The sequence below is a fragment of the Brachycentrus maculatus genome, unplaced genomic scaffold (assembly GCF_059751285.1).
Source record: "Brachycentrus maculatus isolate JH-2025_06_01 unplaced genomic scaffold, ASM5975128v1 h1tg000493l, whole genome shotgun sequence".
NCBI lineage: Eukaryota > Metazoa > Arthropoda > Insecta > Trichoptera > Brachycentridae > Brachycentrus > Brachycentrus maculatus.
Window position 1 is genome coordinate 253117 of NW_028281240.1, and position 17533 is coordinate 270649.

A 17533-nucleotide genomic window follows, 5' to 3' on the forward strand; every position below is an offset into this window, starting at 1 on the left:
CTACAAAGATGATAAGTCTACATGATGGAGTGAGGAAGAAGAATGTATAAAATACAAAAAATATATCAGATGTCTTAAGAAATGAGGTAATTTCATGGGATAGAGGTATGTCTTTGAAGCCGTATAAATTCTAGAAGACCTTCATTTTCCAGTCTCACATTTTTTTATCACATCCTCAATATTTTTTTATCATTATCCAATATCAGTCTACCAATGTAGACTATAAGTTGATATTTGAGGAAAGAATAATTTTGTTTAAATATAAAAATAGATATAATTTGAACGATTCAAACCTTTGGGAATACTAGTACTTCTCCAGTCATTCTATAAGTCTTCAGGTGAAATGTGAAAATGGCGACATCAAAATGAAAATAAATCTTTTTTATTTGAAGTAAACACGTGTTGGCAAACAAAATTGTCGATTTATTTGAATAACTTCTCGGCCCACTTTCGAGTAATATCATTAAATTTCAAATTAATGCTGGAAGAAACTGAACTCGATTTGTGTGAGGGTAATTTTTTTACGAAGTTATTTCAATATCGCATTAACTTTTTTTGTGTTTTCTTGAAGATTATGTAGAAAATAACGGAGTTGTAAATTAAATAATTCATATTGAACGCGCTCTCTTTCTTTCAGAAATAATTTTGCCTTGGATTAAAATATCGAATAACGAATTCAGAAAACATTTTTTGATATTTAAAAGCCTTATAAAACAATGATTACTTTAAATAAAACGAAAATGGTGATTTGTATTTTTTTGTCATTTATATATATACGTATAACAACTCTCACTCATCCGTCCTCTTATTTCAAATGCTGTATAAAATTCAAACTTTGATATGTATAACTAGTCTATTTTTGGTTAGTTAGAAGATATTGTTTGTTTATAATTAGCCCACGAAAATACATTTATTATGTACAAGAAGTTTAATTAAAAAATAACTAAATAAAAGTTGCACTCCATTATTTTTTCAAGGAATTTGTTAAAATTAAATTACTAAGAGTAGTTTCTAAATTACACGAGCTAGTTCGAGTACGGGTATTCTATTCCAAATTCTACTTTGGTAGCTCTTTTGACTTGTTACATTTTTTTAAATAATAAATTTAATAGTTTTAAATGTAAAGTAAAATTCAGCTATAGGATTTTTGTATCCGCGAAACTTGAAAAGAGAGGATGGATTGAGATGAAAATTTAAAAAAACACAGACTTGCGTTGAAGCAGAGAAACACATGTGGTTTTTAGAAATGTAAAGACACCCCTGATTTAGAACTGCAATTCGTACTTGTAGAAGTTGCCTCGAGGTAGATCGTTATATGGAAGAAAGATAAAAATTTTATTTTTTTCTGCAAACTACTAAAGATTAAAATGTGTTGTTTATTGATTTTGTTTCAAATGTTTTTTTTTTAGTTTCGTGCTTTGAGATTTTTGCACAACTATGATATTTTTAATTTTCAATATTTATGGATGAATACAATTTATTCAGTTGACATTTTCTCATACTTATGTACGTTAATTTTACGATAATTTACAGACTCTACACTAATTGTTTAAAGATATATTTTACATAATTTTTATACAAAAAATGGCTGGAGGAAGTCTAGCAGTAGCATGTAACTGTGTTTTCGAGTAGTGCCACATATTCCTCCCAATTTCATGCGAATCTCGTAAAGGAATGGAAACAAAAATCGATGCTATTCCGCTCGATCGGCATTTTACTGATTGCGGTTTCGCTTCCCATGTTCATTCACCGTCTCCCGAATTAAGATTGAAAATAGTCCTTAGCTCCCCCACGTTCCCGATTCCCGATTCCCGCTACACTAGAACGGTCTCGATATCCCCTGGAATCAGACGATTGGACCATATTTCAGTAATTGACTCGGTACACTCCATCCAAAGTCACGTTTCAAACTAATTGAACCCTTCCTTGAGCTGGGAAATAAAGTTGAGATTGGAATCAATGACAACTGTACCGGACATATAAAGTTAGTCAGCGAACACGTAAAAAAATCAAATCACTTTATTTTTATCTTATTTCATCCTATTTACTATCCTTAATCTGAAATCCGCAATTTTCTATATTACATAGTCCTGTGTGTAGGTTAATACTAGTATTACACTACACACACACACACACACACACACACACACACACACACACACACACACACACACACACGGGTATACTTTACTGCTGTATCACAAACAATTTTGTACACTTCTTTTTCTTATTTGACCATTTAGGGCACAAGTTCTAAAACTGTTTTAGTCAAGCACCACCTGCCAAAATAATCGTCGATTTAGGAAACGATTTTGCCAGAATATTATTTTACATCGAGAGGGGATGAATACAAATATGTTGCCCAATTCCCAGTCCTTCATTCTGTCCTAGAGCTGGTAGTATCCCGTAGAGTATCTCTCCAGTGCCCACTGGAGAGATATTTTTTCGAGAATCCAGAATTAAATTTATTTGCCCATTAACGGGACATCGCTGATTTAGAACCATATTATTCTTACCCATTCTAAATATTTTGTGGATTATCAAAACCAAATCTTTTTGAATTAATTATTAATTGAATCAATATGCCTATACAAATACCTTTTATAAAATTTATTTAGTAAATCATACTAAAAAACAAAAAGAGGATTCAAGCTAAAGAAAAAATACCCCAAAATAATAATAATTGCTTGTAAAAGAAGAATATAAAATTCTGTATTCTAACTTTTAAAGCTGCGGTTTTTTACACGGTCTATATGTATTTCTATTTTTTGACGCAGTCGAATATTTTTAACGTATTTATAAGTTAAGTTATTAAGGAATAAAAATTTTAAAGCATCTGTGATATTAAAAACAGTTTAAAGGTTATATTTTGATTTTAGGGAACAAATGAAGTTTGTGAACAATTGTAGAATAATTGGGTTTTGAATGGGTGATATGTTGTCTGCGGAAAATTGAGTATTTTAAACCTCAAGTATTAATATCAACCCCGGAACTAGCCCACTATGAAATGTTTGCCATCAAATAATATCACTAATGTCGGCTGAAAAATGTAGCAACATAATATTTCAGGAAAAGCGTGCAGGGTAATATTACAAAACACGACTTGTACCGCGGCTCTCGCGTACGGGTTCCTCCTTCTCCTGTATGCTTATATGATACGCCATCTATGGATATGTACGAACGTGACAGGAAAATATTTGACAACGCCCCTGACAGATGGCGGTACCTTGCTGCCTCCGATCGTGACCGGCCTCAGCTACGAAGCTGCGACGCCGCGAATGTATGATGTTGCCAGATATGAAATTATTTCTTTCTCGATTCTCCCGGCACACTCGTACTTGTGGACTTGGAGACGAGCCGAATTCCTGAAAGGGTGTCGATTACTTTCTATCTTGCCTAACATTTATTGCCGACATTTCCGTAATTGGATGATGCATTACCGCTGTAAAAAGGGTTTTTGAGACATTTTTCTTATTACCTGAAAGCTTATGTGTGTACGCAACATCTTAACTAAGATGACATTATAAACCTTATGATTTATTTGTCAAAAATATCTCGCTGAAAAATGATTTATCTTTTTAAACATCTTTTGTAAAAGAAACCTCGAAAAATAAAAAATAAAATCGCCCTCTGTAGTTTAAAAATGAAGAAAATAATAATACATTCCTCGAAAATTTAATAAGAAAACCAAATTAAACATAAAAAAAATGTTTATATCAATGTCTTTAAAAATATTTGAAAAATCACTTTAATTAACCAGTTCTCCATTCTTCAAGTTTCATCATATAAAAATTAATCTCTGAAAGAAATCAAGAAAAAAAGGCCATCTGTATTTTTAAAATGAAGAAATACAATGTATTTTTCGATAAGTATTTTACTAGACGAACTAAATAATACGTAAAAAAGTTTTATTAAATTCTTTAAAACATATTTTCACAAAATCACTTTAATTAACTAGCTACCCATTCTTCAAATATCATCCTCTAAAAATTTTCTGTTGTAGACACTATCGTTTCTTTTGCTTCATTGTAATTAAATATCTCTTGTTACTTAGTAAATATTTTTATCTAAATAACGAAACCTATCGATTTCAATGAAAATAAAATTAATTATTAAAATTTAAGCATGTTTTTAAATGAACATATTTTTTTGACTTTCACAACAAGCTACAGTTTAAAAAAAATATGTCGGCGTTAAAAAACACAAGATTCTTCTAAAAATATTATATAATCTATAATCTATACTCGTTTGTAATTTGCTTAATTATTCTCACTTTTAACTTTTTTCATAAGAGAATAGTTATTTTCCCATTTTGCGTTAAAAGTTTATGCTCTTATATTATCATTCGAGGACTTGACTTTAACCGGTTTCACGAATTTCGCCTTTTTATACAAATCGCTAGTCGCCCTTAAGTTGCTCGCTACATGTCTTGAATTCAAAATATCCTCCCTGAAGGTACGCTTCCTTAAAGATTGACGCTGACGCTGCGTCTGTAGAGTAAATGCTGCAGCCGCAACTGGATCAGTGTTATAATATGTTACTTGTGTTTAGAAAGAAACCCCGATTGACCCGATATCCCAAATTCGAAATGGAAATATTTTTTGTAGTAATTAAAACTTCTTTAGTAAATTCTTCGCCTTTAAGGCGGTGATTCCATATCGAAAGATAATGGATAGTGAAATTTCAAGGACGCGTCACGTTTATTAGGCACATTTTGCTTAATGAGATTAAAGGTTTATAACGTAGAGAGAAGGAGAAAGACAGTACATTTCAGGTCCACGGGATTAGAACAAAAGAGAGCGACATATACACAACAATACAGTAAGATAGTACCGCGCATACATGCGATGTAAATACACACATTAGACGCTATGTATGAACAATGAGGTATCACGCTTTGCCTAAGTAACATATATCATTGTGTTTTGTGATTATTTACGTTTTTTACATAAATTGTATAAACGAACAGAATAGTTTTAGACACATTTTTTATCATTGTATTTCTTTCGAAATCCTCTTTCTCGCTGTCTCGCACACTTTTCATAAGAAGTTTTACTTGTATCACATGTACGGTGCTGCAAACTAATTTTTTCAAATTTTCATAAAAATTTGAATTTAACAATTTTTATAAAATAACTTAAAAATACCTCAAAAAATTAAAGCGCAATCTCAAAATAAAACGTAAGTATCACCTTACGTATGCATTTGACCATATTTATCGTACATCATACTGCCGCCGCTTCACTGGCGCTACAGACGCTTTTCTCGAGAAACCAACCTTAAGAATATAGAGGTATGCGTAAAATCCTTCGTCCACACAATATTAGTTCAGTGTACGCAAGAAAGGGTTATTTTCAGTTCACACGAACGCTTTCAATCAAAAGGGTAGAGTTTTACTGGAGGGCTGGCAATTTCAAAAGTGCTTTGGGCCCAAAAAAATTATACAATTTATTCTATTACAGTATTTATTGTTGCCATTTCAAAAGTTATTTAGCAAATGTAACATAAAATTTATATTCTTATTCATTGTTTCTATCAAATTTTGTTGTGACGAAAATTGCAAAATTATATTTCTTCTATTTTTAATTTCAGTTTTATTTGGTTAATGTCACTTATTCTTAAAATGTATTATGAAACATGTGTTGATGCATTCTATGTTATTTTCAAACACCGTATGATGTGGATGCAAATGATGTGGAACACATCGAAATATGTGTCACAATAGATTTTAAGAAATAGTGGTATTTATTTATCATGTAATTTTTTTTATTAAAAATGGATAAATATTACTGTTAAGTCATTGCTGAATCAATTAATAAAATTATATTTCTTCTACTTGTCGAAAATTACAAGCGTTAATAATAAACAGTGATACGAATTGTAAAAAAAAACTACAAACAAAGGTTTTTCTATAACCGGATTATGTATCGTTTGAGACACATATAACTTCGATTTGCTTACAGAATGCCTATACAGTTTGGATACTATGTTTTTATTTTATTTTTAATCCTTATCCGCACATACATATAAAAGTGTTTTTTTTCAATCATGATCATATTGTTTACATTTGAAACAGTGCCCTATGCACCATTGAATGCGAATAAGGGAGAGAAAAAAAATAACGAAAAATTACGTAGAAAAATTAAACTTAAAAATAAAAACCTGAGCACCTTTTTAATGGTAACAAAAACATGTTTTATGCTACACAACGAATTATTTTTTTAAAAATATGTTTTATGGAAAAACGCGTTTCACATAACGATCTTGCTCCTGGAACAAATTAAGTGCGTTATGCGAAGCATCTCTTTATTAGAATTTGTCTGTTTTACTCAAAGAAACATAAAGGTTTAAATATAAAAATAAATAAGAATTATGTCCTCTGACTCCAATAAAAATGTCAAAAAATACGCCTATGGTTTGAAATCAGTCCATTAATTCTCAAGAACGCTCACCCAAATTAATTTAACATCTAGGTTTCACTTTTGCCGGCAAAACAACGCGGACATTACCATCAAAGTGAATGGCCTTACTTTCAAGCGTCATATACTTTGAATAGACACCATAACTGTAAACTTCGATTAGATTTCGCCAACTATAAGCAAACACGATTTTTGGTCGCCACAAAATGTCACATTAACCCAAAAGTCACATCCCATCGATCTGTTTTACTTTGTTGTGGAAACAACAGACATTAGTACCGCTACCCTTCGGCATTTTAGAAGGGCTAAGGGCTTTCTTAATAGTCCTGGTCTGGGATTTCTTTAAATAAATTACCAGTCCAGCTTGTGACCAGGAATAAAACATGGATCGTCTAAAGTAATAAATACATTTGTAAGCTTATATCGGTAACACGTCGGCAGCTCTTACGTTGATTAAACGTACGTTATGTAATTTCCATCGACCTGATTAGACAACTACCTACTTTATAAAAATTACCTATTCCACTTTAAATTTACACTAATTCTATCAATTTACAATAAACATTCAAGAAAAAATATAAAATCTTCTTCTTACCCTTGTCTACACCCAATGGTGTATAGAGCACTGCATCGAAGCGACGCAGTGTTATCTTTATTGTTAATTGCATGAAGGCAAGGTAATCAGCCCTGCGCTTCTTGTACTAGTCCAGGGTGAAAATAAATAAATATGATAGTGATGAAATCACCCATATTTATTTTGACCCCCTTGGGAATCGAACCCGGGACCTCCAGAATGGTAGCCAAACGCGCTGACTACTACAGTACAGAGATGGACAAAAACGGTAAAACAAGTTTATGGGGCTAAAGACCTGAAAAACTTGGCATAATCAAGTTTGTCAAAGACTTGAAAATAGTCAGGTCTGGAGTCTGAATGATCGGCGGATATGTATGAGGAGTTGCGTGAACGTGGAAGAGGCAAATATTGTTTTGCAAAGACAGAGTTGTGTGGTGTACTATTCTCTCTGCCTACTCCTGCCGATAAGCGGTGTGATGGTTTGTTTAGTATTGTTTTATCTTTTTTTTTACATTTTGATTTTCAATTTATTATTTTTTTACATATTTGTGGATTGAAACATATTACAAACGTGTCCTATTTCCTTATTTTAAACAGACTAAGCTACAACAACGCATGCCCGAGTACAACCAGTAATAAATATTTTACTAAAATAGATGCCTAGGTAGGTATTCACACATTCAAATAATACAATACTTATAATAAACGTTTGTTAATTTACAGACAAAAGTTATATGAAATATATTTGCATTTTTATGTAGAAAAATAGTTGTATAAAATATCTAAAGTTGTGTAAAATGAAGCTTACGGTATTACTTTCTTCAACACCCCGACCAATTGACGTACTGAATGTCAGCTTCATGGCAGGGGTTAGAGGTAGAATCCGAAAGCTCCACAATGAGTTTGTGCTACACGTTTGAATAATGGTCGTGCCTACCATTTGAATATGTATTATGGTATATACAGAGCTTTTGCCGCAAAGATGGCGAATTCGCGCCATTCGTTTCATTGTATTTTGCCATTTGAGAGATTTTAACAGAGGGAATTGCCAACATAACCGTATCCCCTCACTTAAGCACAACAAGGTATAGGAACGTGCCAAGAATGAAAGGATTTTTTGTTCTGCTAAGTATTTTCGGAAAAGTGGGAGAAATTCTAAATTATACCCCGGAAGTTGCCGTCGTTAATCTTGGTAATAAGATATAAATTCTTTCGGAAGAGAAACATTGATTCACCTAAATGGAATAATAAAATACCTAGTACTAATAACGAATCCTTATAATTCATCGTTCAATTTATATAATACTAATTACAAACTCTTCTTGAGACTGCCAATTTCAGAGTAACCATTATTGTCATGTCAACCATAGACTATAGAGTGTTATATTATCGTACTACAAAGTTAATAATGCTTTTAAAATGTAAAAGAATTTTTTTTATTTAAGTCTGTATTCAACTTAGATACCTTGCGTAAAGTCAACATTCGGACATTTGTTAAGTCAATATGTTTCAAAAGTTGAATCTTAATCAAAACATTTTCATTTATTTTTTATTTTGTAAGATCATTTACCTGAGTAAAAAAATTGGCTTATAACCTGTCAAAGACTGGTTTGCCAACCTATGATAGCTCATAAACCCAGTAAACCAAACTTCCATATTCTTCTTCATCTATGTTGAGGTATCAAAATGTTAAAATAATTCCTAAGTGAAGAAACTAAGATTTGTAAACAACGATTTGGATATACCCAAAATTTTCCAATATATTTGAACAGATTTGATATAATATCCAACAAAAACAATGATTTAATATTTTCTTGTGCTAATATTAACGGAAAGAATAATAACATTAGGGCATTTTTAAATAATGAATGATTAGAGTAGCTTTTTTATTTTTTAATTCAACACCTGCATAGTATGTAGGTACTACTTATTGAGTTTTTTTTTTCATTACACACGACTACTTTCGAAAACAATTGTAGTTTTTTAAACTAGTCGTGTGTAATGAAATAAAACCCAATAAACGGTATTGGAAAAGTGTTTGATTTATCAAACACCGCATTGATGCAGAATGCGTAAAAACACGTGTCACAGTAGATTTTAAGAAATAGTATTTACGAAGTAAAAGTTGAATTTTAAATGAATAGATTTTACCACAAATAAACTGCCGAATCAATTAATGAAAATTATTTTTTTTAATAATCAACGTTCCACAAATTTAATGCCGGATCAATAAATAATATAGTGTAGCTTTTATTGTATTCAGATCTTTTTTTTATTTTGAGTTACGTAAGTTTTTAAAATTTTTTTTCAATGTTTCATGTTTCATGTTTCCAGAACCATGTGAGAAGACTTTCTGCCGCTTCGGGGCAACATGCGTAGTGGGCTCCGATATGCGCGCCCACTGCCAATGTCCTGCCCGATGTCCCACTAAGCGAGAGCCCGTATGCTCCACAGACGGGAGGACGTACCAGAATCAATGCGAACTTAGCAAAGAAAGCTGCGAACGGAGGCTCAATATAAGGAAACAGCACGAAGGCGAATGCAGTGAGTATCATTCATCAATAATAATAATTTTGAGTAATTTATTAAGTTCTTGAATGTTTTTCGCAAATACAGATTTGTGGCACATTTTATAAACTATATAAAATTAAACAACTTTGTTAAAATCACTTTTTTTGATTTTTAGTACCCACACTTTAACCTACCGGTTTCGACAAGAACCTTGTCATCATCAGGGTTTATTAAATTCTTAAACATTCAAAACATTAAAATACTCATAATTAATTGCATTCCCTTACCAAAAACTTCCACACACTCCATAAAAAATTAGAGTTTATATATTTTATTTGTGGTAAAATGAAATATAATACATGGTACCTTGTGTTGTATAATAATATTGTGTAACACAAGGTTTCATACATCATTTTTCTGCACATTTGTCTGTGTAGTCGCATTTCTACTGCATTTTGACTATTTCATCCTTCTTATGTCAACTTTATGCGCCATTTATAAATAAATTTAATAAATGAAAAAGGAAGATATTATATATAACATTCGGGTTTTAATTAGCAATTTCAATGTAAAAACAAGCATTGAGTTAGTATAGTTGCATGATAATTCATACAAAATTAATAATAAAATATGCTTGTTCCAATTAACACCCTACCCTCGCAACATTTAGATAAACCCGTATATCTAAAACGTAGATAGTATTTTTAGCAAAATTAACATAAGTGTACCATATATCTTGAGATGCTACGTTAAACCACAATACCTGCATAGGTTCAAATTGCAACTGATTCAATGCGGATATTGCATGTTTCAAAGAGTTAAGGAGTTTAATTCAGATTGGTTTATATCGCCCGGAACTAAATAACTTGTCGTGTCCAGTAAACATGTTCTGTGTTCGAACAAAATACTGTTTTTTATTAACTTGCAGACACACGAAGTTGTCTTAGAACGAACGATGTAAATTCATATCGCAATCAATAAAACGAATAATCTTGTTTTAACCTTCTTATATTTCGGTTATAACCTGGTTTAAATATGTCCAGTATTCGTGAAAAACTTTAACAAATTAAATATTTTTATAAATTGGGTTGTGGTCTTGTGGCCGAGATATCAATATAAATAACTCTTTAGTGGACAAAACCCAGTCTTTGAATTTCGTAAATAAAATGATTAATTCATAAATTAACAATATTCATGTGCAAGACCGTACCAGAAGTTAGTGCACAGTTTGCAAGTCTCAAGAACAACATATGTTGTCATCAAGAGGAGAGATATTGAATATTGAATACTTATTTTAATTTAATCCCCATATTGTAAAACTCTGTGATCATCTGCGTGTTCTACGGAGTACTTTTTATAAGTTGTCCTTTATCCTGCCTAAACCGACCTCAAAAATTATTTACTGTTCGTTGGAAGAATTCATATTAAAATATAGAATTAAGTATTGGTGCCATTCGACAAAGACACATTTGAAAATTATCAAAAATATGCAAAATTCAATAATTTAAAAAAATGTACCAAGTCACATATACAATCAAAGCGATAATCCAAATTTTATACACAAACATATAAAGTAACTTCCGGTACGTGTAATATTGTGGATGAGTATCATCGTTGAAAAACAAACTAGAAAAAATATTGAATTTGATCCTACATAACCATGATACACGATTTACCCACAAGGAAGGTTTAAAGTTCCAAGAATTTACAATGAATGTGGGAGTAGAATACTTCAATATATTATTCCAAACATTTTAATTTGTTGCCGACGAAAGTAAATAATTGCATCAAACACTGATTTGAGCCTAATCATTGATTTGAGAGTTTGAAAATACCCTAACATGGCGAAACAATTGTCACGAGAATTTTTTTCATAATGTTTTTATTAACAATTTAGTAAACTGAAATCAGTTTTTGTTTCTAATATTGAAAACACAAAAATGGAGTTCTATATATGAAATGCCAAATCAAGAAAAGATTTTTTTCCTAATATACACCAGTACCAGTATTTTTCTCATCGTATAACACAATTTAACAACGATTCAATTTTTTTTCATTCTATCACAAATTAATATTTTAAAATGAAAAAAATGCTTTACAACAAACAAAACAATCCATTTCCTTTTTTGAATATTTAATTTATATTAATTATAACAAATCGATAGTAGCGCAACGAAAAGTTTTCATTCTTCTACACGCAATGTCATTTGGCTAAAACGTTTTCCATGCATTAAATATGGGAACCGATACTAATGCCACAGCGCCCCATGATATTTACGGTAAATACCATGCACTGCAGCTATAATAATTACCACACCATTTATCTAACGTTGAACGATTTTTTTGTTTGTTTTGTATTATTATTTGTTCAATTTAAAAGGTCCAGTATTTAAGTGGATACCAATTCACTAGGAACAGGATACTTTATTTAATCATTTTGGTATCAGAAAATAATAATGAACATCAAAATAAGAGTACAAATATTTCAAAAGTTAAACTAACTAACATTACATCGCGTCGCTTCCTCGCAAGGGTAGGCAGAGAGAATAAAACACTACACCAATCTATATTTGCAAACATTCTCCGGTTCTTCCACTTTTATGCATCTACTCATAGATATCCGCCAATTATTCCGCCCCTTAAGCTGACTACATTCAATTATTTGAAATACTTGATTACGCCAAGTTATTTTTTTTATACATTCCTCTACTTCTATTCCTAACTTCATTCATCACATATTTTTTTTCCTTTCTTCACTCGTTCGATTCACACTCAAACCATATCAACACACCTTTTCTAAGTTTATCTTAACCTTAATCTCGTGCCTTTAATTTTTTATTAGACTACCATTCGCACATCTGCTATGCATAGTTTTGCGGCACATTCATCAAAGAGATCCAATTTCGACTGCATTTAATCTAAATTCATTCTGCATTCGCCAACTCCATGATTCACTTCCTTATATTTCATAAAGGTAATTTCATGTATTTAAGCAATTAAAATAAATTTATTTCATGGTTTTTTTAATAACCTAATATAAATAATAAATGATTTTTGGCTTTTATTTCGTTTCAATATAATATGTCTACGAATTATGGGTTAAGAACACAGATTTCTGTGAAGCGTGTAATTCTCTCTCACAAACAAGAAGTCACTGAAGACCTACACTCAAGATTAACGAAGTTTCCAAAGAAAATACTGAAAATTCAATTTCGTTAATCGCAACTTCTCCTAAAACTACGATTGTCCAATTAAAATGTTCCATGTCAAATAGACATGGAGTGAATCGTTAAGAGGATTCTAGAAATGAAGGCATTGTGAAAGTTCAAAAAGATTATTCAACCTCCTCTCGGAAAATAATTTACCAAACTTCATTTAAGTATGTTCACGTTCGGTTTTAGATAATTAAGTAGTTTGACCTTCAATATGCGAAACTAACGATATGACTAAATATTCAATCGAGATACTAGGTACATTCATTTACAAAAATATACAAACATAATACCAATATTTTAAATGCTGTTTGATATTTAAAAAAAAAATCCTGAAAACATACAAAATACATGTATATTGATATTATTAAAAATGTCCATATGTTTAAAACCTTTAATGTCCTAAGGAAATTCAATGATTACTTTAAAATTTTAACACAATTATCAAATTAAATTAGACCATATCCGCTCCCGAAGTGGACATATATAGAGTCCACAAACTGTCTCCAGGTTTTTCTGTCAGCTGCCAGCTCCAAAATCAACAATGACACAACGTTGAATTAAAATATTTAATGATTTTATATGTGAAATATGTATTTAAAAATAAAAATAAAACGTTTTACCGTCATATGTTGAATATACAACATTATGACAAGTGTATTTTTTTGTTACATTTTTGGCGTCTCAACAAAAATGAAGAATAGTATGGACATGACCTGTCGTACACTGTTTAAATGATCAGTTTAACATTCTAATACATCTATGTTGAGATGTCTAAATTAAAGAGAGACCCAAATTTGTGAAAAAAAAATCGTACACACTCTAAATATTATGCATAATAGTTTTATTAATTGATTTTAACTGTTTTTTTTTCAATATCACTAACAAATTTAACATTTTTATAAACTCAATTTTTTCTTAAAAAATTATTGTTTTTATTCATTACGAGATGTCGAAATAAAGTGATTAGAGAAATGGTTGCCATTATAATTTTCAGAAATATAATGGTATTTTTTCTGAATATGCAAACTGGAAATGCCCTTTAATCCGTAAATTACCATCCCCAGTTTATAATCAGCTTCGCAGAATTATTCCTGAGCTTTTAATTACACTTTGAAAGTCTGTTGAGCTTTCCCGGGTCAACTTGGTGCAGTGGCGATGTGAAGTGGGCTACTGCTCCACCAAGAAGGCCCTCGAGAACCCTTCAAAACTTATTCAACATCCCTCGCCATCTGCTTCAAGGTACTAATCCTTCTGTTTCAAGGTAATTTTACTGAGACTACAGCTGGATGATTAATATTTATTACGTATTTGTTTAGATAAGATCAGTAAAACAGCTTTATTATTTTAGCCATTTTTCATCACAATTTATTGTTCGAGTACTTTGAAAAAAAGAACAAAGAAAAAATCTCTAATTTTGTGAATATACTCGTATTAACCTCATTTTTTTATTGAAAAATAGTTAGATCTCGATATATCCACAATAAAATATTGTTAAGTGCTCAGTATTTATAGTTTGATGTCTCAAAATAGACAAAGAAGGATATAAAAATTTGGGTATGTACAGGGTTTGAGATCTCTCATAGTTTAAATGATAACTTTATACAAGTGTAACACTCACCATTCTACATATGATTGTCAATCGCCCTACTCAAGTTTTTAGATCCCTTATTCGAGTAGTATAGTTGTCAACCATGAGTACAATGGTGAATGTATAAAGTAATCCTTTAAAACAGCCTATGACATGTGGTAATCCCAGATATCTTTATTCTTGTTCATCAATGTTGAGATGTCCAAATTTAAAAATAACTCCTCTATGGAGAAACCCAAAATATTGTGATTAATAGCTTTATTAACCAACTTTGTTTTTTAGTCATTTGACAAATAGTAGTGAAAAAAAAGGCAGTGGATATTTTTTATGTTTTTTTTTTTACTTAGGGTAAGGAAATAAATACGATCACACTCTAAAAATATTTGCCTCGTTGCTCTAGTTTTTCATATTCCAAGAAAGTTTTGAATGTGAGTCTCAAAGCATGACAGTATTCTATTGTCACAATATTTTTTCCTCTGTCACATAATCACTTTTACCCCCTATGTGATGAAATAGAATATATAACATTAGTCTTTATTTTTGCCTTTGAAGAATGTATAATGTACTTATACAATACGTTTACGTGTACGACATATATATTTTTCTTTGACACACCTTATTTTCTCGTATTAATGTAAAAATGTTGTTTATTTTCTTTAAACTATTGACAATGAAAACATAGGCTGTATTAAAGCGTAGCACCTTAAACTAATATTTAAGGGATGGGATTATAAATATGTGAGTATTATTTTACTTCTTTAACAATATTTTGTATTAATAAAGTATAGTTTTTAGCGCGTTAGGCTTCCATCCTAGAGGTCACGGATTCAATTTCAACGTTGGTCCAAATAAATATTAGTGATATTTCATTAAAATATTTATTAAATATTACCGCAGACTGGTACCTGAAACGCGGGGATAATCACTTTTTCATAATTTATTTAACGATTCAGATAACACTTTTTAAAACAACGCAATGCCCTATGCGACGTGTGCGGATAAGGGTAAAATAAGTGTTTTATCAAATAAATGTTTGAAGACATTTATTTGGAAAATTATAAATATTTGTACACATTTATATATACGAGTATGTGAACCTATGTATTAAATATTTCAACTACAGTCTGTTCACAGTTATTTTACGTCTAGTTTTTTTTATAATTATTATTTATTATTATTCACGCTCGGCTACCACACTGGGGTTCTCGGGTTCGATTCCTAGTGGGGCCAAATAAATATAAGTGATTTTTTCACTGTAATATTTATTCAATATTATCCTGGACTGGTACCTCAAGCGGAGGGCTGATCACCTTTTCTTCATGTGTTAAGGATCAAGATAACACTGCGTTTATATGATGCAGTGCCCTATGCACCATCGGGTGCGGATAAGGGTTTGAATGAAAATTATTTATGCTTGCAAATAAATCATTTTAAAAAAACTAGATGGAAAATAACTGTTAACAGACTGTAAACGTCTAAGTTTATATAAACGGTATAATAATACAAATAAAAATGAAATATTTTGTTTTTTAGATGATTTGGAAATTTCAGCGATCAGTTATCGGTATTCGTGGTAAAATTTTTGACGTCATTGAAATAAGATACTAAGGCTTTATCAACCTTAATTCAAGCCGTCTTGATTGTAATTATAATTAATAAATTCAAGGAAAACTTCGACGAAGAAATATTATCCAATGACCTTTTATGCAAATTCAGATTTCTCATTTCGGCAAACTCTTTGATCTTTTAATTAATGTTTAAATATTCCTTTTGTTCAATCAGCACAACTTTAAGTATTTTTCCGATTTCTTCCTTCACACTACAAGGAAATGGACCGAAAGGTATTCTAAAAAAATGAGCGATTTGTTTTTTATTTTCGAAAAAGTTTAATATAAATGTTTGTTTTCTTAAATATATAATATTATATATACATGATTTAACATGTTAAATGAAGATTCTAACAAAATGGTATTCTAAGCCTCAGTTTATTTTATTTTTATTTTACGATATAAAAAAAACTATGAAATAACTTTTTTCTCATTGTTCCTTGTATAATTTCTTTTGTTTACTTTTTTATAACCTAATGAAAATAACCTGTCCTAATTGTGGGTTTAATATACAGCTTAAAACAAATTAAAAATAAATGTGTTTTTCTTACGTCAATAACAGTGTAGAAACATTACAGTAAAACATATTTGTCAACATTCGTAATAAAATTCATTAAACTTTACTTTAATTAATAATTAATTAAGTTTCTTTGTTAAATGGTGATTATGTCCAAATTATAATTTCATAATTATTTGCACAACGAGACATTGACTTTATCTTAACAACAATAAATAATAAATTGTAGAAAATATATGTTTTGATACAAACTTAAGATTCTGAAAAGTGTGTTTGTATTTGTGTATTTAAAAATGTAATATTCTTTATCTTAAAAGTAAAGTAAAAAATTAACGTCTTAAATCACTATACCGCGAATATAACTAACGTATGAAATTTGAGAATATTGGTACACAAACAAAGATAGAATGGTTAATGCTACTTTTTATAGAGTGAATAATTATTTTAACTAATAAAAGATATGTCACAGCTCTGTTAATAACAACAGCGTTTTTATGGGGTAAAATTCAACATTTTTGTATACAAAATTGAGAATCCTCAAAATACTTTATAAAAACATAAAAGGTCAAGAATTTTGATCGATAAGCATGTTCTTGCCCTGGTAAAAGTCATATTGACCCAAAAACGTAAGCACGTTAAAATGACGTACCTTAAAAATCTCAATTTAACGAAAAAACGTAAATATATCAATAAAGGAAATTTCTCAGCTATGCCTATGTTAGTACGAGTATCTAAGCGTTCCATCGCATGACAGTCCGCGTTCTCAAGTCCTCCAAACTTCTTCCCTTCTCCATCGTTCCGCTAAGTGTGTCAAAGTAATTATTTTGAAGAGTTCCGTATGATTTTGTCTCCCCGTCATATAATTTCCGTAAAAGTATAATGAAGAAAAGTTTAAAGTCACTCTCGCTAAAAGCTTTACAATTTCTTGATGGCGTTTAATTGCCGAGTTCATTTTAAATGTGTTCTAAATGATAATCGCGTCGTTTAATAATGTATGAAGAGGGCGCTTTTATTGTACCCGACTAATGAAAACATAATTACATTCGGATATTCTACATTTTCTCATTTACTCTAATATTATTTTAGATCATAGAATATAATG

General features: G+C 30.5%; 1 protein-coding gene across 5 annotated transcripts in view; it reads left to right on the forward strand.

Annotated features, from left to right (window-relative positions):
* LOC148302006 (agrin-like) overlaps window positions 1–17533 on the forward strand; it is a 241554-nt gene that overhangs the window by 75188 nt on the left and 148833 nt on the right. For all 5 annotated transcript variants that reach the window (XR_015838714.1, XM_088272297.1, XM_088272298.1 and 2 more), the window contains exon 3: window positions 9328–9537. Coding sequence is in view for 4 of the 5 variants with exons in the window: in XM_088272297.1 (XP_088128423.1) it covers window positions 9328–9537 (210 nt within the window). In the remaining variant the exon portion in view is untranslated. The remainder of the gene's footprint in view (window positions 1–9327; window positions 9538–17533) is intronic.